This window comes from Sinohyriopsis cumingii, chromosome 3 (assembly GCF_028554795.1).
Source record: "Sinohyriopsis cumingii isolate HCF-2022 chromosome 3, ASM2855479v2, whole genome shotgun sequence".
NCBI classification, from domain to species: domain Eukaryota; kingdom Metazoa; phylum Mollusca; class Bivalvia; order Unionida; family Unionidae; genus Sinohyriopsis; species Sinohyriopsis cumingii.
The window spans coordinates 95,855,639-95,882,062 of NC_142963.1; the positions used below are offsets into that span (position 1 = coordinate 95,855,639).

Below are 26,424 nucleotides of genomic sequence, written 5' to 3' on the forward strand. Positions count from 1 at the left end.
GTATCAAGGTTTGGTTAAAGTTATCACATTTGCTTGTAGTTTATAATCCCCTTGTTGGCTATTTTCATTCCTACTTAAAATGTATCATTACAGATCAAAGACAATTCATTCTGTAATACATGTTGACCCCATTACCTTGGCCTCAAGGTCACAGTATTAGAATATTTGCATTCAGGTTTTTTTTCAAATTTTACATTTGCTTACATTTTCTAAATCTCTTGATGGTTTCTGTTCACACTAAAGATGAATCATCATGCAGTTAGACTATTCATTCCACAACACTCACTCAACCTTTGACATTAGTTTTAAAGTCAGGTTTTAAAGCAATGCTTCTATTCTGGGCTTGACTACAAGCCATGACCTTCATTCATAAATATAGTGTTGTGTTCACATGTATTTCTTGTCATAAATTTAGTGCTGTGTTCACATGTATTTCTTGCCATAAATTTAGTGTAGTGTTCACATGTATTTCTTGTCATAAATTTAGTGCTCTATTCACATGTATTTCTTGTTTCTTTCTTTTTCAGGATCAGTATTTATTCTGTTACCATGCTTGCTTAGAAGCATTACTTAGCTCACAGGCCAGCCAGAACTCAGCATAGACAAGAATTTTTCCTGTTCACACTGGTCTTTTTGTTGGGTACATTTTGAATATTAAGGCTTGAAAACTTCTGTTCATGATCTGTAGCAATTCTGTCAATCATTTTTTTGAGCTTTGAGAGAAAGAAAAAAGATTGGAAAAAGAAAAGCTTTTAATATAGTTTATATATGATATATTACGGTTTCTAGAACAGCATGAACCCATTCAGTATGATAAACTTTTTTCATCATTTTAATAGCAAATCAATTTAACTATTCATTTGAAATTTCCATTATTTATTCTCTGTTGAAGTTGTAATAAATTTTATTGGTGCTAGATTACAAAGACTTATTTAATGGGCTGAAATTGTAAAATCAGCATTGGAATGTGATAAATGGATTAGTTATTTAATGGATTATTGTAATGCTGATTAATGGATTAGTTAATTAATGGATTATTGTAATGCTGATTAATGGATTACTTAATGGATTATTGTAACATGATATATTCACCTTGTGGTTATGACTTAAGGGTTTTGATAAACTAAGGCACTTAAAAATAAAGAAATTGTGTTGTTTGCATGCAATATAATGTCACTTTTCAACAGATATTACTCAAATAATCAGCTAAAACCTATATTCAAATATTGTATTTTAGAAGGTTGTGAAAGACAATCATGGTAACTAGATTGCAGAAAAGAATAATAAAATCAAGTCATATTCATTCAGCATAGATAGTTCATTTAGATCTTAAATGGGAATGAAACAATATATGGAAGTCATGTTTTATGAAGTCATACCCCAAAATAATCTTGTACTGAGATTATATGTTCTTTTATGTGTCAAATAATGTGTTATCTCCTGCAAGAAGCTAATATGTAAATCTAGCTATATTACAGTACTGTTATGTTTATTCATTCTTTCAATACTTGCCTTGTTGATTCTTTTACTGAATGATTCTACTAATAAGGTAATATAGTATAGTAGGTAATTTCTAGGTCTTGATGCTGGCATATTTTAGTGTAGCAGTGTCCACCTGTATAATTATATTTGCTTTTTTTGGTCTGTATTTTTATCATGGTTGGATAGATTTTCAAGGAACTTTAACCAAGTATATACAACTAGATGGGGCATTGATTGGATGGTGTGTTGTATACCATAGCCACTAACTATAAGTTTCAGGACATACCAAGGAAAATTTTAAAAATTTGGTTACTTAAATCCTTGTCTGGGAAATAACTTTTGAATTTGGATTTTGGACAGAAAAAAATTATGTAGCTTTAACAATTTTTCAAACATATTGCTACGCTGTCTGCATTGTGGCAGTTTATAGTGTTGTCTAGCACTGGGGCATCATGCCACAGACACTTAGCATGACGTTCCAACCAGTCACATTATCCTGACACCAACCAATCCTAACACTAACCTCTTAATGCTGAGAACCAAGTGAGGCAGCTGCTATTACCATTTTTATAAGTCTTTGGTATGACTGGGCCCCAAATGGCCAAGTGGTGTAAAGCACTTACCGTTATGGATCACTGCCATCTCACCTCTGTCTGTGTGGGTTCGAGTCGCGGGTTCAGCCTATGTTGGTATGTGAGAAAGCTTCCCAGTAGCTTCTTGTGGGTCGGTGGTTTTTTCCGGGGTTTTCCCAGGTTCTTCCTCCACCATTAATACTGGCCGCCATGTGTAGCCTATTTTGTGCTGAAAAATGGCATTAAACCCTACAACAACAATGACAACAATGACTTGGCCGGTGTTGGAAACTGCAACCTCACACGTTTGAGGCAAATGCTCCACTAACCACTATGCCACTGGAACAGTCAAATAACTTTTGAAATACTTAAGATATTTTAATGAAACTTTGCCCACTTATACATAATAATTGAATGGTGTGATGTGTCCCATGAATGTGCCTCTGCCTCAAAATATAATTCTGCTGCTTATATCCTTGTCTGTAGGATATCTTTGAGCCTCGCAATATATTTTAATGAAATTTAACTAATTATATCATGACTTGATGGTGTGGAGTCTGCCACACCTCCTGCCTCAAATGAAGGTCACAGCAAGGAGAAGTAGAACTATGACTTGCATCCATGTCCAAAGTATATATTTTGAACAACTTAAGATGGTGTATTGTAAAATGAATGAGCTGTATGTTCTGACTTAGCATTGTGTCACATGATAGATCCTGCCTCAAGGTCAAGGTTACAGAAAGGAAAAAACTATATATACCTCTATCCATATATGAGTATGACCTTTGAACCAGTCAAGAAATTTTAATGAAAGTTATGTTTTTTATGTATCCTGACTTTGAAAACAGCTGTCATTTTTAGCCATACCCATGCCTGAAGGTAAAGGTCATTAGTTGGGAATAGGTCATATGATGGGTATACCGCATGCTGTTGGTGGTAATTTTGTTTACAGAGTTACTATTTATAAACATTCTGCTTTGACATTAAAAACATTTTTACTCAAATTATTTCTCTAAAGATAGAATTTTACAATTTATTTTTCATATTTACTGTTAAGTGGCTAAAACCACACACAAATATCCCATGTACTTGGTTTAAATCCATTAAAAAAACATTTTTGGTCCACTGAAATATGTTTATAGCTCAGTCTCTTTTGTGCAAAGATGACATTCACTCTGTCCTGATATATTTCTGTACTTGAAAGGAAAATGCAGTTAAACCTGTTTTTTCTTGTGACGTAATGAAGTTATTATAGTTTGTTATTGTGATATGATGAAGTTATAGAGTTAACAGTATTTTAATTTATAGTACTTGGTCAGGTTTATAACACAACATGTGTACAAGTGCACAGTTCATGAAGTTCTTTAGCAAATAAGAGATTAAAAATATTTTAGCAGCCAGTATTCAGTAACTTCAAACTTTTCTTGATAATTATGTTGATTCTCTTCAGATATTTATCTTAGACTGTTAGAAATTGTTAGAAATTGTTTACATTTACATAGAAATGAAAATCCGTATACTTCCATTGTGATATTAGGAATTCATGTGCAATTAGTGTCTTCCAGAAGACTTACTCTTCATGCAATGCATTTAATGTGTATTTTTACACAAGCAAGATTAAATAAAATATATTCTTTGACTCGTTGTTCTAGTGGACCCATCAGTGTTGACCTATTTAACTTTATGAATTCCTCCGTCCTTTAGGTAGTAAGTAGTGTATATGTAAAAAGGTTTATATTGTATACTTATTTGTTATTTGAATTTCTTCTTTTTGTTAATAACTTAATGTTCTCATCACTGTGTTAAAATGTTAAACTCTGGCATAGATTTATTATTTGTTTACTGTATATTGTATTTGCATACCATAGATCTGATTGTTTCAATTTTACATATTACTGTTAGTCCCTTTAACTGTATGATAGTCCCATCAACTCTAGAATTTGGTTTTCTCCATTATCCATGTTGCATATTTATCTTGAACCATTCGATTGAGTTGTCTCCCTTCCTACCTGTTAAAGCAAACTATACATTGTGTGTGTACACTGTATGATGGCAGAGTATGGACTAACCCCATTATTACGCAAAGGGGTGGAAGTTTCTTTAATTTGAGATTGGCCCTATCTTTTATTCCAATGATAGCCCACATTCGGTGTTAGTCCCTATATAAATTAATCTGGATGTTAAACAATGGAAAACTGATTCAAGTATTTGGTGACAGATAGGAGATCAACCCTGTTTCCATTAATTTGGGTCATAAAGACTTCTGATGTTTAGTATCAAATACAGGCCCAGAATTTAAGAGAAATTTCTTTGTAGCGAGAAGGAATAGTAGACAGAGAAATTTACTTCTCCTGCTGTGTCGTCACTAATATTGAACCTGTAGATCAAGCTCTGTACTAATTACAGTGAACAGTAAATATCTTAGACCCAAATATACCATTGCATAATGCACCTGTTGATCAAGATCTACACTAATTAAACAGCATAGAGTCAGCATTACCATTACATATTGCATGAGTTGATGGTCTGCCATTGCATAATGCACAAAGCTGACACTAAAGTGAACAGTAAATAAAGAGACCCAGATCTACCATCACCTAATGCACATGTAGATAATGGTATACACTATTTAAAGTGAACAGTAAACATCATAGACTCAAGTCTGCCATTACATATTGTGTCATTAGATAAAAGTCTACTATTTAAAGTGAATAGTAAACATCATCGACTCAACTCTGCCATTGCATATTGTGCCATTAGATATAAGTCTACTATTTAAAGTGAACAGTAAACATAATAGACTCAAGTCTGCCATTGCATATTGTGCCATTAGATATAAGTCTACTATTTAAAGTGAATAGTAAACATCATCAACTCAACTCTGCCATTACATATTTTAGCAATAGATACAATTCTGCTATTTAAAGTGAACAGGAAACAGCATGGAACCAGATCTACCAGATATTAAGAAACAGTACATCAGAATCTTTGCAGTAGACTGGATCTTTTTCTCTCATTTTTTTTAGAGATTTGCTAAAAATGAAATCTTAGCACCAGCTACTGTTATTACTATTATTATTTATTATTATTATTATTATTATTATTATTATTATTATTATTATTATTAAAAAGCAGAACTTTGCAGGAGCTTGCTATTGTGATCACTTTAAATTCTTTCTGCATATCTGACAATCCATTCACACTATAGATCAGCCTCAGTTCTAAAGGATCAGCTTTACTGCTTAAATTCTTTATTTTGCTAAATGAAAGATGGGATTGACAAAAAAGGACAGTCTTTTATTATTATTATCATTATTGAGATACTGTATATACTCACTTATAAGTCTGGTCCAACTGCAAACAAGATAGGCCCTGATATGATGTTGCATAATGCACTGCAAGATCTGGGTCTTTGTTATTTGTTCTGATGATTATCCCTAATAAACTGCATACACCCAGATGTACTGGCAAATTAAACAGTGACAGATCTTGATGTATGCTGTTGGATGTGTGTTATAAGACAGTAAATAGTATTTATCTTAGATAAAGTAAATGATAAATCGGGTAAGATTAAAGGAGGGGATGATTGCATCATTAAAATTGTGATGATAGTTTAAGCACTTGACACTTGGATTCCATATTGAAAGCAATTTTATTTGGATAGGTTTAACCACAAATATACTACACTTTAATATCATATTGAATTGGGCATAACTAAGAATATGCTACATGTACAACATGATAATGAATTGGCATAACTAAGAATATGCTACATGTACAACATGATAATTAGTTGGCATAACTAAGAATATGCTACATGTACACCATGATAATGAATTGGCATAACTAAGAATATGCTACATGTACAACATGATAATGAATTGGCATAACTAAGAATATACTACATGTACAACATGATAATGAATTGGGCATAACTAAGAATATGCTACATGTACAACATGATAATGAGTTGGCATAACTAAGAATATGCTACATGTACAACATGATAATGAATTGGCATAACTAAGAATATGCTACATGTACAACATGATAATGAATTGGCATAACTAAGAATATACTACATGTTCAACATGATAATGAATTGGCATGACTAAGAATATGCTACATGTACAACATGATAATGAATTGGCATAACTAAGAATATGCTACATGTACAACATGATAATGAATTGGCATAACTAAGAATATACTACATGTACAACATGATAATGAATTGGCATAACTAAGAATATACTACATGTACAACATGATAATGAATTGGCATAACTAAGAATATGCTACATGTACAACATGATAATGAATTGGCATAACTAAGAATATGCTACATGTACAACATGATAATGAATTGGCATAACTAAGAATATATTGCATGTTCAACATGATAATGAATTAAGTATTGAACTTGTCCATTTATTATCTGGATTTAACAGATAATCCATAATATTTTTTTTAGAGGAACTCTACATGAATAGTAAGATGCCTATTCACAGAGAAGCTAAACTATGTGCTTTTCTTTTTTTATTTTGTCAGGCATTAAAAAATGTATCTAACTGAATCTTTTCAGAAATAAGATGCTACTGCTGTTTGTTACCATATTATAGATTATGTAATTAGAACTTTTTTGTATTATAGTCTGCTAACAAGTTGAAATATATAAAGTTATTAATGAAATAATTTCTGATGAAAACAGTATTTCTTCTTGTTGTTTGTTCAGTAGTCCTTATTTTTCTTTTCACTGAATGTACCTCTGACTTGTACAGTACAATGACCTAGTCATTTGATGCCCAAACTCCCCAAGTAACCAGATTGTTTGCTGTCTATTGCCCCTGGTGGCCATTTTAACTAAGGCACTCTACAGATCTCTCATATATCTCACCTCTGTCTGCCTGAAATAGAGTCTCAGCTTGATCAACATTAGTTTGAGAGAAAGCTTATCTGTCATTCTTCCTGGGATTTTCTCCATGTTTTTCCTCCAGCAGGTATACTGACCACCATATATAGCCAATCATAAGCTGAAAAATGGTGTTTAAAGTCAACAAAACCAAAACCAGTGCATTGCATTGTAGATGTTTCCTTGGTGTATGCCATTATTGCCAGACCAGCAAAGATTTGTTGAGATGGGGTATTATTTTCCTAAGTGTGTTCATCATGTGACTGCTGTTTGGCTGGATTGCAAAATAACTCTGGTGGTATGGATTTGATGGTATGTCTATCCGTCTGTCTGGTGTCAATACTCTGGAAAGGGGTCTGTCTGGTGTCAATACTCTGGTAAGGGTTTGTATGCATGCAATTTTCTCAGATGCTGTTGCTCACAGAGTTGCTTAGGTTGGTATTAAGACATGGTATGTAAATGTATCATGGGGGGTACTAATGCTGTCAGGGAAAATAAGGTCACTGTGACCTATATTTTATGACACATAGAAAAATACATGCCATCCCTACTTTTCTTTATAACCCATCCATTTATCACCAGAAGCTGCAATAGGAATAATGAATTTGACCAAAAATGAATCAAGCACACACACACACAAGTAATGTCCATCATTTTATGCATGATTTGCAAAATTGAACTTCTGTACATGAATTCTTTAGCCAGTCTTTCTGTCTCATAAGACATTTACGCTGATCAGGGCAAATAAATGATTCCATCTTGCACAAATTGTGCCAGTTCGCTATGATAGAGTGACCTGCAGCCCTCAAAACATGAGATGTTCTTAGTAACTAGGTCAATTAGGACATGCAGGTTGTAAAATACAGGTTGATGCCTTTCGTCAAAAATGTTAATGTTACTTGAAGCTATTTGATATTATGTTACATACGCATTGGCAGATGCTACACAAATGTCTTGAAGTTGTTTGATATTTATTTGATATTATGTTACGTACCCAATGACAGATGCTATGTAAATTTGCAACCATTGAAACTTAAGTTCCTGCAGATGAATGCTGAGAAAAACACTATAAGAAAAACAACAGAAACGTACACCTGATTTAATTTAGCAGCTTTTATTATTTTCACAAACATGGTAAGACATGTAAAGGCTTATTTTCAGCATTAGATATTAGCAAATTTCTAGCCAAAATCTGAACAAAATAGATACGATGTTATATTTTGTTTTAATCAAAATAACTGTTCAATGTTTACTATAAAAAAAATATAAAGTTATTCATTGAAGTAATACATATGAAAAACATGTCATAAATAAGGCCAGTATGACTGGTTTTCAACACTATCAAATAGTAACGCATATATATTTAACCATGGTTTTAATTGATTTCTCGTGCAAAACATGTTTTCTTCGCATTTATAATTGAATGTGCAGTATTTGAAGATTAACAGTTTTGTTCTATTATCACTGAACTGTTGTATTTTGAGTAAATTCTTGAACCAGTAAAGGAACTTCTTATTTTAACTTTTGAAACATTTGAAAATATTTTATTTAAAACACAAGTTAAATGCATTTATTATTGATTTCTGAATCTCTGATTTATTTTATTAATAGAAATATCACATAATTATTTCAGGTCAGCTTTATATTTTGTATTCTAGAATTACCTTAATTTTAGTGGCCTTGATCAGTGACATGAAAATTACTTAATTTTAGTGGCCTTGATCAGTGACATGAAAATTACCTTAATTTAGAGGCCTTGATTAGTGAAATGAAAATTACCTTAATTTTAGTGGCCTTGATTAGTGAAATGAAAATTACCTTAATTTTAGTGGCCTTGATCAGTGACATGAAAATTACCTTAATTTTAGTGGCCTTGATCAGTGACATGAAAATTACTTTAATTTAGTGGCCTTGATCAATGACATGAAAATTACCTTAATTTTAGTGGCCTTGATCAAGATGGTTTTGCCAGTTCATAGATGATCCTGCTAATTGTGTTTGCATTTAAATCAGTTCAGGACACAAAAATCAAACATGGTAATAAACAAAAAGTTCGTAATGATCTTTAATTATGGTCAGGTGCTGTCACTATTAATGTTTACAATTGAAATAATTAAGCATGTGCTGATAATGGTTTTAATGTTTTTAAATGAGTTTATCATTCTTCTGGCTTCCACTTGGAAGTTTTCATTGCTGCGGTGAGTGTCACGACTATTTCAAAATAATCACAATTTTTTTCCCCTCGTGTCCCCGATTTCCTTGGTTGACAACTAGAATCTTTGTATTATAATGCTTTACTACGGAATTTCTGCCGAAAATTCACTCATGATCCTTGAAAAACGAATGAAAAATTTATTTGTGTAGCCCAGTCTGAAGCAGATTGTGACTTTGTGGATGTATCCAGGACCATTACTAATAATAAAACATTGTTTCCAATATTTCATCTTACAGACGCATGTGACGAATCCATCTGGTCAGGAGACGGTTGCTGGTTTTTGACTGTTGTTTATTTTAGGAGTTGCCGTTTTAAGTTGCACAACAACTGCAGTGAAGCAATATAAGAAAATCTTCTAGTAATATTTCATCCCCATTTTAACCGTCTGGTATGAATTGTGTTGTTTGTAACTTGGTAGACCCGCTTCTCCCTGTTTTCGCCGATTTGCCCCCTATTTTGGCTAGAGAGAGATAATTTCGTCCATATATTGGAGTCCAGCTTGGACTCTAATTTATTTTGATTAAATACAATTAAACGTGTTGCCAAGATGGATGGAACGAGGGAAAAGTTCTAGCCAGCAAGATTTACTAACATTAGATTATAATATTTTAAAATGAAAAGTCTTGACCCTAATTAATATAGCAAAATCATCCCTACTACCGACTAATGAGTACATTTTCAATGCAGAATCACATGCTCTATGTATTCATGACAATGACTGCATTAATATACACTCCAGTCAGATTTTTAAAAACAAATTTCAGGGCACCAACTAGACATAAACTGGTGTTTTTTAAAAAGATTTTGTATGCAGAAAAAAATCTGTTCTTTTTATTCCAAGCTGTATACATTTGGAAGGCTTTCAGTCCAAATTTAAAACCTTTGCCTAAAACACTTTCTGCATATCGATATAACAGAAAGTTGACATTTTTATTATGTAAATTAAAATGAGCTACATGCACATTTATATAAATTTTAAGAGTTATATTTGTTTCTAGTTATATATCCTGTGATTTGGTACAAAGTCATATGTCTAATTCAAATGTTATGGGAGAATTTGAAAATAGAAACAGCTTTAGTTTTTAAAATGTGCATGTTTTTGAAAGCCAGAATATTTTTGTTTCTTTTAAATTATGATCCTTAAAAAAAATCCATTCAAGAGAAACGCTGCAAAAACACTTAATTTTTTTATTATTAGAAGGCGTGGGAACTCTGAAAGTTGTAGCAACGAGAGAGTGAGGTCTTTATATGATGGTCTCTTGGACGGTTTATTGAAAGGATCGTGTTTTAGAGATTTTTTTAAAACGATTTTCATAATTTAATATTAAATCCTTACTTATTTGAGATTCTTTTTATCACGTAGTTTTATTTTAATAGAAATTATTTAGATAGAAAGAAGAACTAATAATTTCGTTCATTCTGACAGACGCTGTACCTTTCATTTGTTGTGCGTCAAAAATAGTGCCGAACAAAGTTGAAATAGTAAAAGTATATTATACATTTTTGATAACTATAAATGAAAGAATAAGCGTCCATCCAAATAAACAACATTTTACAAAGGACAAACGGTGCTCCGAGTGGCCTAGTGGTCTAAAGCGCTTTCCGTTACGGATCACTGCCATCTCACCTCTGTCGCCGTGGGTTCGTGTCTCGGATTCAGCCAAAGTGGGTATGTGAGAAAGCTTGCCAGTAGCTTCTCGTGGGTCGGTGGTTCTTTCCGGGATTTTCCAGGGTTCTTCCACCATTAATACTGGCCGCCATGTATAGCAAGCATATCGTGTGCTGAAAAATGGCGTTAAAACCAATTGCAACGACAACAAAAGACAAAACATTTGTCAACACAAAATGTCCTTTGTGTGTGATGTCACATTGCTTGATACGGTGTAGAGTACCGGTTTTAGTTGGCCAACACAACACGGTGACAGTGTTTACGTTGAAATTCCACAACTAAACATTAAATTGTTGCGACAATTTTGTGAAAAATTATTTCTGGATGCAGAAATACACATATTTACTGTAATGTATTTGTGACCGGATATTCGCGGTATTTAATTTGGAACATTAGACTGTACAGAAGACGTAAACAAATCTCTGAGTAGGACTGGCATCAAATATTTACCGCGTAAAGTTCTGTCAGTTGGGGAGACCGGTTTTATGTCTACATTCTAATGTGAACAAAGGTGAGTATATTTAATTCAGTAAGTTCACATTTAAACCACGCTTGTGTATAGGGTGGATCATGCTACAGATATACCGCCCATCCATCCCCACCTCCACCCTCGTTATCATCTAAACAATACCGGTAGATGTACTTGTTGTTATTGTTCTTGTCTTGGTCTTTTTGCCATTTTTCATGTTATGATATGTTATACATAACAAACCCCTGTGGGGGTAAACTGGCAATATTGAAACAGACGAGGCCATTTTATTTCCCAGTTTCCTTTCGCGAGTCGATTGAAAAAATGGCGGCCAAAATGTTAAATGAAAACAAAAAATTCCAGAAGGCTGGGTTATAAAAGTTTTCCCACGACCGCAGCCAATCAGTAAAGAGAATACTGCACAGTAATTTCTTGGGCTTATTTGGACCAATGAGAATCACATAAAGTGATATATTTACATGTATAATTTCAAAAATATTAAACTGCACACACTATAGGCAAAGTGTACCGACTATGTGATAAATTGTATTATAAACATGGGCAGCAAAATGATATAACAATTCGCGTAGACATGGGGGTTTCGAGGCTACAACAAATGCCTTTGGATGAAACAGGGAGCAAAGATGCAGGATGTGTTGTAATGGAACATAGACCAATGACAGGATATGTGAGTTCTGGTGGTAACCATGTTGCAAAAGAAACGAAAAGAGCAGAAAACAGAACAAGAATACAGAAGAGTAAAGTTATTTGTGAACTACAAGCAAAGTCAACATTAATTCCGAGAATTAGGACAATACATACAACGCTTTACATAAGCAAACCAAAACAAAATACATTTAGAGAATTGGGATGATATATAACGCGTGACATTAGTACAGCAGTCTGTCAAGATCACACGTTTGAGTGAGCTGCTCAAGAAAGGGCAGCTAACCCAGAGAGAATGTGACGCGCTATTTGTGACACGGGGCTCTTCAGCCTACCAGATAACCAGTTTTGGATTCTAGACGCAGGGTTTATCCTCCTGTTTCATCACCACGGCGTAGGGTTGAGCCTAACAATCCTGCCCAACGGCCAGCTTCTGCTCCTAGACGATAAAGCCGAGTCCTATGCTCCGACTCTATAGATCGCCAGGTCAGAGCCGACCCAGTTCTGAAAAACTATTGTGTCGTTGTGCGTGAAAATTATGAGGGTGAAACCGATGCTTTGGCATTTCGTAATTCTCTCGTTAAAGGCACTTGAGGCTATTTCCAAGGAAATTAAATTTAACAATATAAACTTCGGCCTCGTTCTGTTAACACAGTTGTAGAAAGCCGTGTCAGGCCAGCATGACATCTAGGATAAAGAAGATGGGATGGACACCATAAAAACAGTGCCGGATTCAACCCTGTGGAGGCCCTTAGGCAGTCGAAATGTTGGGGCCCCCTCGCAAATGATCTCCTAATACGTTTTATCAATATTATTTTGATTCGTTGTCGTGGGGCCCCTAGGCCGGTGCCTACTCTGCCTATTTGGTAATCCGGCACTGCATAAAAACTGACGACATACTTTCACAGCGATCAAGCCACCGTACTGCATATTGATGGAATCGGGCTGCTAGTTAACCAAGCTGTTGCCACATTTTTGCATAGCATGAAATAATACATGCGCGAGTGGTCTGGATGAGTGTTTTTTTTTTTCCGTTGCCTGGTGCTCGACCTTGGCGTTTCGCATATATGCCAACACCAAATTACATACCACCACGGTCTGTTATCAATATGAGGAACACGGACCCAGCAGGCGATATCGTTAATACGTTAAGTATGGCAGGTACCAGGGCAAGCTTGACTTTACAGGCATCGACTTTCTCGTCAGGGTTAGCAACATTGGTAAGTTTGAGCGCCACAATGAAACTATGGCACTTTGTGCCGTTAGTTGTTAAAATGGCTCCCTACCCGCTATACATCAGCGTGAAAGTAAGGCAATGCATTATGGACCTATTGCTGCTCGCATGCGTCGAAGGTGAAATACAGAGAGTGGAAAATAGCCGATATGTTTGGGTTAAAGACCTAAGCCTAATGGCACACAAACAAACACATGGAGGAATAAGAAGTGCGTCTGCTGTCCGTACTCCATGTCTTCAACCTGGCCGACCTACTGGAAGCCGACATTAAAGGTTGCCACGGTAAAGCCACAGCGCATGACCTTATCGGAGTCAGAAAATAGATCTTAACGGTTCAGAACCACCACCACCAGATGCGTGTCGCATACATCACCTATGCCGATTTCGAGGCACTGAGCATGCCAAAGGAAGGTCCTGTCGGCAGTCCAGACAAAGGCAATACACAAAATTGCTAAACAGGTCGCGTCCGGCTTTTGCTGCAAAGTCGTACGCTGTGATGGAGTCTCCAAAGAGCCGGCGTTGTACCGCAGCGAGAAGGCTCTTGTAACATTCATTTAGAATCTCGAGCATACTATGGTGAATATGCCATAAGTGTTGTTACGGTGTAAATAAAACGACTTTGTATTATTATTATTATTATTATTATTATTTTAACGACTCCATTGACCAAAATGGATTTTAGTTTCTTTTCGCGAAGAAGGAGTGGGGAAGTCAGGCGAATAACTTTAATTATAATGTTTTACTGTATTTTATCGTTGCCCTCCAGCATTTACCTTCTTTATTTGGCAATACTTGTGCACGACTATTTTGCCGTTGATTTCCACAGCTTTACCATGAAAGGAAACTTCAGATACAAGTAATCCAGCAGCTGTAAGACAATGTAACAATTGCATATTGTTTGTTTGAATTTAAATATATAATTTTTGCTCTGACAACTAATTTAATGTCTTTTTATTTTTATTTTTTACGATATGTGTCTGCTTTTATCCATATTTTTCAACTAGATTTTAATACACTGATTGATTCCTATATGGATTGAAAATGTTGACCTGATGTACATGATTTCAACGAGAACAAAGCATTATATAAAACACGGCTTCTAGTCTGATTTTACAAGTGTCTAAGTTTCTACACAGATATATATACAAGTTTACCTTTCGTTTATCACAGCTGTAACATATACCTTTGTCTACTTTACTTTTGGTATTCCTTACGTGTAATCTAACAATATTTATCACTTTCTCCATTAATACAAAATTTTCAATCGGGATGGGATGATCTACACTGTTGATGCACGAATGCTTCATCACTTAACAATTCGTATGGCGGATGCATTCAGTTTCGATGTATATGTATTTTTCCTTTAAATACAAAGAGTCACCAAATGCATCTGTATGAATCTGCAGGAATAAAGAAAATGCAAAAATAAATATAATATATGTCATAACTTTTTCATAATATTTCCATCCTAAATTTGGATAATTGATATCGAATAAGTAATGATAACAAAATGTGAAACTACATTATTCCATTGTTTGATGTTGATGAAATACAAATAACATTTCCTCTTTCTAACTGGCATGTGTATATAAATTGATTCAGAAATATTTGTAGAACTCACAGCCAGTGATTTCCTTACATAACACCAATCCGACTGCGAAACACGAAGATGCTCCCCCACATGTATACTAATTGCTAAAATTACAAGTAGAAAAATACAGACAGATTATGATCCGGCAGATCTTTATGTGACGCTAGATTAAGGTCTACATTGAAAGCAAGGGTATCTGCTATACCATCTAAAACACGGTGATATATGATTCATTTGGTAATGACATTGAAATATGATTTATAATATATCTGACATACATATGTGCTGTTTTTGTATATTATATATCCCTGCATATATGTATTTACATACCAGTGCTCTAATATATTAACTTAAAATTCACGTAATATATGATGATTAGTGGTGTAATGACATTGGAGAATGCTTTGTAAATAATATGAAAATCATTTAGCAAATTTTACTTTTGTAAGTGAACGTGAATTACTACATTCTCCTCATAAGTGCTTTTCGAACCTTACTGGATATATGTTATTTATATAAATGTCTTGAAATTAAAACAAAAACTAGAAGAGTACATGTAAATATTATTCTCATTACTGACAAAAAATACTGCAATTATTTGGGATAGTTTATTAAATATTGCCATTGTTATCAGTTCTCTGTAAATAATGCAAAATCAAAAATGGTTAAAAATGAAACAACGGTGATGAGCAGGTACGTGAAGAAAAATAGGCGATCGAGAACAAGGGAGACAAATTTCCATTCTCGTGCAATCTTTTCCGAGGCTTCTTTTTTGGCGGTTTTATCCATCACTATTTTCATGAATGATTTTATCTCGTTCACATCTTTCTCCAGCTGGGAGTTACTTCTGTGAATTTCATAAGCTGAAGAACTTGTATCTTGACTTGTATGTTCCATGTTCGATACACTCGCATTGCCATTTAATAGTCCCTTGCAAGGATCGCCCGTTTGCATCTCAAAATATCCAGCTTTATCGTGGGTTGACTCACTATGTACTTTATCTCGATTGTTAAGCACTATTCCGTGCTTAGGCCCTGTCTGGTGTTTGGCTTGTGGGTCAACTATTTGATCGTGCATGCAGAAAATCCTTGCGATGTATTGGATCATGATCTGTAAGAACATACAGAAAAGAAAGAAGTTAGATGACAAGGGGAAAAAAAAAGAAGAAAGAAATTTTAAAAATGGAAGAAAAGCGTTAAAATTTGAACAATAAGCATAACGCTATTGCCTTACACTACAAAGAGATGCTGACAAGAAACCCAAAATCAAAGTACAGAAAAAGTTAATACAAGATGTTAAGCAGCTAAAAGAGGAAAATCTCTGAGAGCATTGAAAGTAATGAACTAAGTGGGTGGATTTCTTGATTTAAAATAAAGTTGGTTTGGAATTAAATATCAGAACAACCCTAAATGAAGATCGATTTTCATTTGTTCCATAAAAATATGATTTACTTTAAAATTTGACATTGCATCTTCAATCAAATGATTTCCATTGTAAAGTCGCTTCATTCATTTATGCTATGTTTGTGTGAGTTTTTGAGTCCTCAGGACAAACATGTAGTTTGAATTGGGTTCTTTATGGAATGAATAATACTTTAGAAGAAAGATAGAAGACGAAAAAAACAAAAAATCCTTCATCCAAAATGTTTTTTGTTTCCAAAAAAATGTTAGCTTATACGCATCACGCAGATAATTTCATTATTCCATGATAAAATAATAAAATAAAAGGGAGATAAACCGTCATACATATAATTATATAGTTATAAAGGATATACAATTTATAAATTTTAATATTTTTTTTATAAATTGATATAGTGCATTGTTATTAAGGCCATTATGATACAAAGTATCTAACTTATGAATCCAGTACGTTTTTTATGAGTCTGTTCATGTCACCATGCACAATATCTATTGGCATGAAAGAAAAATCGAGAGTGATTATTGGTATTACAGTGTTTTGAAATATTGGAGGAAAAGTGAGGATCTCTATAATTTTTATATGAAGGCGATGATTATTCATTCTCTTAGAAAATTGTTGAAGTGTTTGTCCAACATATTGCATGCTACCTCTTTTACAGGTTATCAAATAAATCACATCAGTTGATATGCAGTTAGTGTTATAACGTAGAGAAAATAACCGCTTTTATATTAGCGTTACTGAAAGAAACACTTTCCCTCATGTTTGCACATTGAGAGCACCGGTGTCTGTTACATTTAGATGACGAAAATTTGTCTTTTTTATTTTCTGTCTGTTTAGTTCTAATCAGAAAATCTTTGTTTATTTTTGTGAAGTGATTTTATGCTGGTTTTATTTGATAAATTTAGGAGACTCCAATATTTATTAATTATAATTCCTACATTAGGTAATGAAGGATTATATTCTATTGTGAAAGGAATTACATTTTTCTCTATTTTACATTTTGCTGTGCTTAAAGCCTCGTGTTGAGTAAGATTACGGCTTTGTTCAGAGCAGAATCAATTATATATGTAGGATAATTTCTGTTTTGGAAATATGTTTTTAATTCATTCAATTACTTTTTTAATTGATAATCATCTGAAATAATGCGTCGGTATATTTTGGCCTGGTTATATAGTGTACCGTTTTTACATGACATGGGATGACTTGAAGAATATTCTACATATTGGTGGATATTAGTTTCCTTGACATGAATATTTGTAGAGATAGTGTTATCAATATTTTTTATTACATTTACATCTAAAAATCAAACATGCGTACTAGATGCAGTATAAGTAAATGAAATCGTCGGGTGAAAATGATTTATGCGATTAATGAATATTGTCAGTACTTCAGTTGAATGATTCCAAATCATAAAGATGTCATATAAAAATCTAAACCAAACAGATGGATTAAATTTTTCGTTTTGAAGAAAATCTTTTTCTAATTTACCCATGAAAAGGGAAGCGTATGAAGGAGCCATATGACTACCCAATGCCATGCCCATTATTTGGATGTAATTCGTATTATTAAATTGAAAATAATTATTTTCCAAGATAAGTTTTATTATTATATAAACATCTTCACTAGGTAGGGTGCTATTATTAGGATTGTTATCAAGGAAAGATTTACACGCTTCAATACCATCTACATGTGGAATGTTAGTATATAGTGATGTTACATCTAATGATACCAGGATTGAGTTAACAGATAGCTGTGGAATAGACTTCAACGTTTTGTTGACATCAGTAGTATCTTTAATGTATGAAGGAAGTGTTTTCATTAAAGGTTGTAAAGCGCTATGAATACATTTGCATAGGTTTTCAGTATATGAATTACAACGTGATATAATGGGTCGTCCTGGATAATTTAAAGGTAAATTATGGTCAGGATTCTTTTAATGATTTTTGGGTAATATGTAGAATTGAGATGTACGTATGTTAAGAGGGAAAATATACAATTACTCATTTTCGGCGTTTGTGTTTTTTTATTATCCCAATTTATTCCACGGAGGAATTGTGGCAAACCCTTCAAAACTGAGCATATTTTACCATGAATGGCCTCAAACCTATTGATCTCTTGCATGCATACAAAGTACAATATAATTTACAAAACGGAAATTCACGTCCAATCGAATTTTGCCTACCCTACGGATAATATCCGGCAATAGGGACCTTGCTCCATGGAAATAAAGATTGACCACAACGGCGGAGAAGAAAGTGGATAGTGTGATCATAATCATGTTTAAACAGTAGTAGGCGCCTGAAATAATAAAAAAAAATGAAATTAAAATATTGAGCATTTTTTCTTCATACTTTGAAAAAGTATTCAAGATTAACCAAAGTCAGTGTTTGAGTATATATTGATGTTTGCATGCTGAGGGACATTTCATTTATTAGCATTTAATTTCAGTTGAGTTCATTGGGGATGAATAATTAATAATGTACAACAAAACATGACAATTGGAGAGCATCTTTTTTCATTCTTTATCTACGAATAGTTAGAAGTGGCTAACTTGGGGGTGCAAATAAAATGCTTTTTACCCTACCATTAGGCTGGAATAACTCTTGTTATGTTGTTGCTGCTGCTGTTTTGAATTTCATACCAAATCAAGAATCGTGTCACCTATGAACGTGTATATTTCAATCTGTGTCACAATTCATTCAGGTTATGGAAATTGTTTGAGTAACTATAAGTTGTTTCTAAAATATCATATCATACAGTGAGAAATCCGTTGCTCGGAAATAGAAAGAAGCAATTATTTTAATTAAATCTTTGTTTAAAGGAGGCAAACAAAATGAAAATTACAATAAATATCAAGATAAGCAGCACTTGCCAAACAACAATCAGTCAGCCCTCTTTTAAATGTTAAGTTGATATTGGTATAACGGTTGAAAGTGCATAACGTTTTAAGAACGAATCATTATTAGACATTTGTAAAACCTAGGAGAAAACTTCTGCATGACCGTATATGGATTAGTAATCGCTTACATATAGGACTCATACATTACTACCTTTCCGTCTCTATCCTATGTGCTTGTAGACTCTTCCAGTTTAAGACAGCGTTCATGTGATCGAGGGTTTAAAATCGTTACGTCTTGTCTCAAATCTTCAGTTAAAACTGTACTTTTAGCCCGATATATTTTGTACAAATAAAGAAAGAAAAGAAGAGGGTAGAAACAATTTCAATTGGTCTGGATTATATACATTAATTCTATTCTTCTTATTCTATAGAATCTTTTATTCATCCTATAACAAGGTACCACAGGATAAAAATAATGGTTGGGTAACGATGTCACTGACTGCTCCAGTGATCTAAGTGGTTAGAGCGTACGCCTCGAATTCGGGAGGTCGCGGGTTCGAATTCCGGTCGAGTCGACCAAATACATAAAAATGGTACTAGCAGCTGCCTCGCTAGGTACTCAGCATTAGGAGATTTGTGTTAGGACTGGTCGGCCTGGTGTCAGGATAATGTGCCTGGGTGGGACATGTTGCCACATGCCAGTATCATAATATCTCAGTGCTAGGCATCACCATAAACTGTCACAGAGACATCCTTGCGATATGACTGAATTTGTTTTAAAGCTACGTTAAAACTCCAAATCTGACACACACACACACACACACACACACACCACGTCGCCGTCAAACCACACTTCAAAACATTTTTGCAGGGATTTAGTAATGGCAAATAATAATTTACACTTAAACCGATACTTCAGAATGCATGGAATATCTGCAGTCAGTGATTTTTCTATTACTGTTGACTGTTTTGTCTGTACGCAACATGGCAGCGTAACATTACATAACTTCGACATGTAAAGTGTAAAAGTGCAACATGGTGCTAATTAGAGAGAAATTATCTCTCGAAGCTGCTAAAACAATGATTTTCAATAATTATAGGAGATATTTAAATCTCGGTCACGATGAATTTGCCGCCATGTTCAGTCTTAAGACAAGTACGAGCTATCGCGATGGATGAAATTTCATTCGATCCTTGAGTGCAGCTAGGGGCCCATCTTCTTCTAGTATTAATTTAACAGAAGCAAAGGGATGCGTGACACAAACAGTTTGGGGATATATTCGAGTTAATGGGTACAGATGTGAGTCTAAAAAGAAAATAAGGATCAGAAGGGAGACCAGGACAAAATGGATTGAGTGGTTTTCCCAACAGAGACAAAGAACTGGAAAAGTGACTGATATGCCTCGCTTTCCACTGAAGAGGACTGACCAATAAATGTGTATTTAGCATTTTCAAGCCAACTTCCCTGTATTATATTAGACATTATGCTTTTTATTTTGTTTTAGCGCTATTCAAAACAAACTTATATAAAGATAAATTCAGGTCTTTGGATGTTCTTATGTAGTGATACTAGTAAATTATTAGATTTTAGTAATGCCAAACTATTAATAACTGATATCTTTCATAATGGAGTAATTACTTTTCTTGACCACTGAATAACTAATTCTTTATTTCCCTAATTTCGCAGTAGTTATTTAACTTTATCATAGTATTCAGATATAATGAAAATTGTATTCATAAAAAATAAATTCATAGGATTACAAATCCAGGGCTTTTTCTGGGTTATATTTAATACTGGATATTATCGACTCCCAAATTATATTGACTTTGTCTTCTCAGTACTTATTACTTTGTCAAGAATAATTCTAAAATTGATATACAAAATCAAATACAGAATTTAGATACTTTTGGGAAAGAGCTTACTAGCTTACTGTGCTATTTGATATGTTCTCATATTGATGTATCATGATCATACAAGCCAAACTCTGCGCATTGAAAACAAACAAGGTGACAAGGAATCTCCCTGTTTACAACCAGGCCAAAATCTCCGCGCATAGAAAATAAACAAGGTGAGAAGGAATCTCACTATCTACTTCTACTTATCGTTTCATATTAAACAATGATGACATACAGAATGTACTATTTTTCCATAACAGGTAAATTTGGAAGTTTAAAATCAGAACCAAAATTTCAAAAATATTTTATACTGTATTAAAAAAAACGTGCTAAAGAATTTATTATTTTAAAAATCGAACATTTATATTATATAACATAACATTATAAATGTGACAAATTATTTCACTGATATATCACCGTAATAAATCGGGTTTGATCAGGACATAAAATATCAGGAAGATTATATTTTATTTTTTTTGAAATTCACGCCCTCCTAAAAGACTAAGGTGAAATCACGATAGGTCCGCAAGCTATAAACCTATTTTTGGTTTGTACTCCTAAAGACGTAAGAAATGGCCCCATGTTTTTGCACAGAAGATATTAACCGGTATTATCATAAAAATATATTGCTCCGAGAAACATGGACCAACCTCTCTCCAAAACAACTACTACAATTCAATTTTGCATCGGTCTGACCCTAGGCTTTTAGTATTATCCATACTTTTAAATGTATGTTCTTTCATCAAAAGTTATAGACCCTTCCAATGATTGTCATTGATCATGATCAAGTTTTTAAATATATGTCTAGTTCAAAAGAGACGGAATATCAACTAAGTGTATATGTTTATATGCATATAGCCTTTTATTACATGCATATAACATTGTCAAAGCATGATTTTGTTTGCTGCAAAATATCGTCTTGGCTGTTGATTAGAGTACTATCTAGTTTTACAGAAATATTTTGATTGCCTTTCCCTCCTCTTTAATCAACTTTGCTCTAGACCTATTTCTAACACCTTCCATATTTCCTTCTTAACATTATAAATTGATATTTTTTGGTCTAACCTGTAATTGGTCAATTTCATAAATTCGATCTAAATCATCATGGTATTGAATAAATTGTCCATCCACTTTTTCTTGTTGTCTTTTTCCTATGCATGTTTTTGGTAGAATGCTGAAGCATTCTATGTGAACTTATTACAGAAAATACACAGGGAAATTGGTACAAAATTGATCTAAACAGGACGAGACCTAGACTGAAAAACTAACTTATATTGCAGTTTCTTCCCTTATAGGTTCAGTGTTTAATAGATTGAATAAGTGCACGTAAATGATTGCTTGTTAAAGAACATTGTTTGTCTTTTCATTTTCCAGTGTCATTTTCAAGCAAACAAATATTTCCTACCTATGAGAGGGATCGATGAAGCAGCAGGAGGAGTAGATTCAGCAAGGAGGAGCAACAGCACAAAGAAGGCCACAAATATATTCATGCCTGAAAGATAAAGGCTTTCCAGTTATATATATATATATATATATATATATATATATATATATATATATATATATATATATATATATATATATATATATATATATATATATATATATATATATATATATATGGTCGTAAAATAACGCTACCTTTTGCATATTGGTAAATTTTCTTTGATTTAAAATCATTGTGTTCAGTAAATGTTAAATCTCCACAAAACGTACCAGCATTTGCGTGGGAAATTGTACTTTTTATGTGATAGACATTACATGTGCATTTGGAAGAAAAACGTGCAGTTATAATAGACACCAATGTTTGTGCAACGACAGATTTTTTAAAATCTAAAGCAATAAATTCTGCATGAATTATAAACTTCATCTTGCATGCTTGTGCATGACTTCGTTTGAAAGACAGCGGTCGAACAAGAAAGGATCCTAGAAAAATGCATTGGTCCACCCACCCACCATTTCATGTAATTCTCACTCAGCATACAAACACGGGACATCCGATGATATGACGACAATCATTCGGAACTGAGTAAATAGTAACAAAAAGATAAGACGAAATATGCACAAAGAAACCGAAAGAACAAGCCGTCAACACAGTAATATTCTCCAGTACAAATATACTTAAATTGTGTTGTAGCGTTGCGATATCCCGATCTTAAACATTTTCGCGTGAACTAAATTCCGAGAACCTCTAAAAGTACTGCTTATCGTTCTAATTTTCCTTTTCACCAACGTTATTCGTGGACATTCTATTTTGCATATGAGTTCCTCCGATAAACTACGCGAAAAGAAATATGATATACAATCTCGGGTTTACAGTGTGTTCAGATTCCGTATCTTTGAATTCTCTTCGTTAAAGGGGCTAACATAGAAAATAAATGTATTACTGAAAAAGAAGCAACCGTAACTGAGTGTTTCCCTCTTGCAAACTTTAATTTATGTCTGTATTTCGCTGCAATATCATCTCTAGATAATTTCCCACTCATCACTCTGATTTGCTCGGATTTTGTGTTCGGTATAATAATAATAATAATAATAATAATAATAATAATAATAATAAAAATAACAACAACAACAACAACAACAACAATAATAATAATAATAATAATAATAATAATAATAATAATAATAATAATAAAAATAATAATAATGATAAGAAGAAGAAGAAGAAAAAGAAGAGCAACAATACCGACAATAACAATGATTAGGCCCAGTTTGAATGCAGCCCAATTTGATGAAATCCAATTAAGGTTGAAAAGTCTTTTATTTTATATTAAGAAATTACAGAAGCATTTACAACGGTGACCTTTTGATACACGTTTGTTCAGCATCTTAAATCGAGAAAGAAACCAAGCAAAGTCAAACGTCATTGAACCATGGCATAAATGAAGACAACTTCCATGATGAAGTATTCAGATGCCATTAGACTAATCTACTTATCTGAGAAAGTTCAAAACAGTTCAATGTTGAATATTTCTTACCTAACTGCATTTTGGCTGGTGATTCGGGCGGAAGCCAAAACAGAACCAAAGTCACGGAAGACAGAAGGATACACGGAAGTATAAGAATATAATTGTAAAACGCTGCCTGTCTTCTAATCTTCAAGGTGAAGGTCAGATCGACATAGGGCTCAGGACAGCATGTATATCTCATCACCGTTCTGACAGCTGACGATGAAAGGATGTCCCATTCGTTGCTTTTAATATAGTCTGAGAATTCGAAACCAGATGTAGTCTCGTACAAGAGTTGAAGATCCAACTTGCTGCCATCGTAGGTCCACGAGCCGAATTTCATTTTGCAGGTCTGGACGTCAAAAGGAAACTTTTTGATGTCTATTGGACATGAGCTTTTGAAGATGGCTTGGGGAATCCATACAACGCTGCCATCGTGTTCGACTACTATCAACGCGTCTCTCCTTTCTTCCAGTCTGGTATCTGCACTGTGTTTAATTAGAAGAAACAACGTACATAAATAATGTCATCTCAGTGATTGTACGCAGGCTGTGCTTTTCACTTACACAAGTCAAACACATGATTGTGATAACAAGGTGACTTGTATTTTCTGTGTGTGCGTGACTCCTGACTAATTAATAAAAATGTATATATGTATACACACAATTTTGTCGTTACTTATATAGCAAATGCCAAGAGATCGCTACCGTATTGCCTATTGTCGTTTGGGGCTCTCTTTTCGAAAAGCTATGCTACGATCAAATAATTTCAACTCTTGGCAAAATTTAGAATACCCGAAAAAACATTCCCTCGTTGCGTAAAAGCGAGTTGGAGGTGAATTATCTTTCCACTTAAGCAAACCGATTCAAGGGCTAAATCTGAATTTTAAAAATCAATTTGAATTAAAATTGTGAACAGGAATCGATACTCACTAGTTGTACAGTTTGATGTCTGGAGTCCAAACGCTTTCCTTAGGAAGTCGTACCTTGGTAATGTTTCCATTTTCTTCTGGATTCCACTTGAGATAAATATCCTTCCAAGCCTTAAATAATAAAATTTAATAATATTAATGATAAAAATAACAACGATAACAACAATAATAACAATTATTTTTATATTAGTAGTAGTATTTGTTGTTGTTATTGTTGATAACGACAATCGTCATCTTTATCGTCATTCTCCTGTTCGTGCCGTTATCGTCGTAGTCATCATCATCATCAGTATCATCAAGAAATTCTCATTTTATAATGGAGAAACTGGCCCACAAACTCTGACATGTTTATCTATTGCAGGGAACCGGAAATTTAGAGACATTCTTTTAAGATTATTTAATAGATCAATAATTGTCTGAATCCGTTTTAAGCACGTGTTTGTTAGCCGAAAATAAAAATGGTTTCATTATTTATCTTAATAACATTTTAATAACATTTAAATAACATTTTATTAAACATTTTAATATCATTCTAAGTACATAGAACGAAAACCCGTTAGTAGTAAATGGGGTCACCCTAGCGACAATGGGAATTAGCATTACAGAGACCCCTGGGTCACTCTAGCGACAATGGAAATTTAACATGGAGAAAAATCGTGGGTCACTCTGGCGACAAGGGAAATTTAACATAGAGAAAAATCGTGGGTCACTCTGGCGACAAGGGGAATTGAACATGGAGAAAAATCGTGGGTCACTCTAGGGACAAGGGGAATTGAACATGGGGAATAGAGTCTGGGTCTGTCTAGGGACAAGGGGAATTGAATATGGGATTTTTTTAAAAATTTTTTTAAATTTAAATTTAAATTTAAATTTACAAAAAGGGGTAGGCAATGGAAAGGCTATCTCTTTTCGAGAAATATGGCTGGCCCTGAAAAGGGCCTTTGGGTTTTCTTCTTCTTCTGCTTCTAATTTCTTCTTTTTCTCCACCAAGTTCTTATTTTATCTCCAACACTCTTTCTCTTCTTCTCTTTCTTTTTCTCCTGCTCTTCTTTCTTCTTCTTCTCTTCCTCCTCTTCTTTCTTCCTCTTCTCATTTTCTTCTTCTTTTTCAATCTTTTCGTTCCATTTGCTTATTCTTATTCTTTCCTCTTCATCCTCCTTCTCCTCCTTTATCTCTTTCATGACACCACTAATCTTGTCCTTTACCTTTTTTAAGTTATTAATTTCCATCTTTACACGATGGGGACTATAGGAATAATGGTCTTCAACCAGTCTTATTAACATCTGCTCCATCATTCCTAAGTTGTCTAAAACGTCTTGTAATGTTTGTATTTTGTCCATTTGGTTAGAAGCCATCTTCTTTTTTATTCTTTGCAGAATGGTTTGAACGACGAATACTGTGGGTTCTTATACTTAAAGCGCGTACGTGAAGGAAAACATCCCCCTAAAACGTAAAATTGATCTTACCTAGATCATGACCAAACAACGCGCGAACGTGAAGGAAAACATCCCCCTACTTTTTTCATTTCATATAACAAAACCCAAACTATACTTTCTCATTTCATATAATAAAAACCCA

General features: G+C 33.8%; 2 protein-coding genes across 2 annotated transcripts in view; one reads left to right on the top strand and one right to left on the bottom strand.

The window, feature by feature from the left end:
• Positions 1 to 6,764, top strand: part of LOC149803330 (tyrosine-protein phosphatase non-receptor type 13-like) — a 204,536-nt gene extending 197,772 nt beyond the window's left edge. The window contains exon 41 of the mRNA XM_089953916.1: positions 528 to 6,764. Within this exon, the coding sequence (XP_089810042.1) occupies positions 528 to 602 (75 nt within the window). The 3' untranslated portion in view covers positions 603 to 6,764. The remainder of the gene's footprint in view (positions 1 to 527) is intronic.
• Positions 6,765 to 15,440: 8,676 nt separating this feature from the next.
• LOC149803331 (neuronal acetylcholine receptor subunit alpha-3-like) overlaps positions 15,441 to 26,424 on the bottom strand; it is a 38,397-nt gene continuing 27,413 nt past the window's right edge. The window contains exons 2-6 of the mRNA XM_089951358.1: positions 24,848 to 24,957; positions 23,946 to 24,403; positions 22,370 to 22,456; positions 18,412 to 18,527; positions 15,441 to 15,920 (exon numbers count right to left, since the gene is read on the bottom strand). Coding sequence (XP_089807484.1) covers positions 15,441 to 15,920; positions 18,412 to 18,527; positions 22,370 to 22,456; positions 23,946 to 24,403; positions 24,848 to 24,957 — 1,251 coding nt within the window. The remainder of the gene's footprint in view (positions 15,921 to 18,411; positions 18,528 to 22,369; positions 22,457 to 23,945; positions 24,404 to 24,847; positions 24,958 to 26,424) is intronic.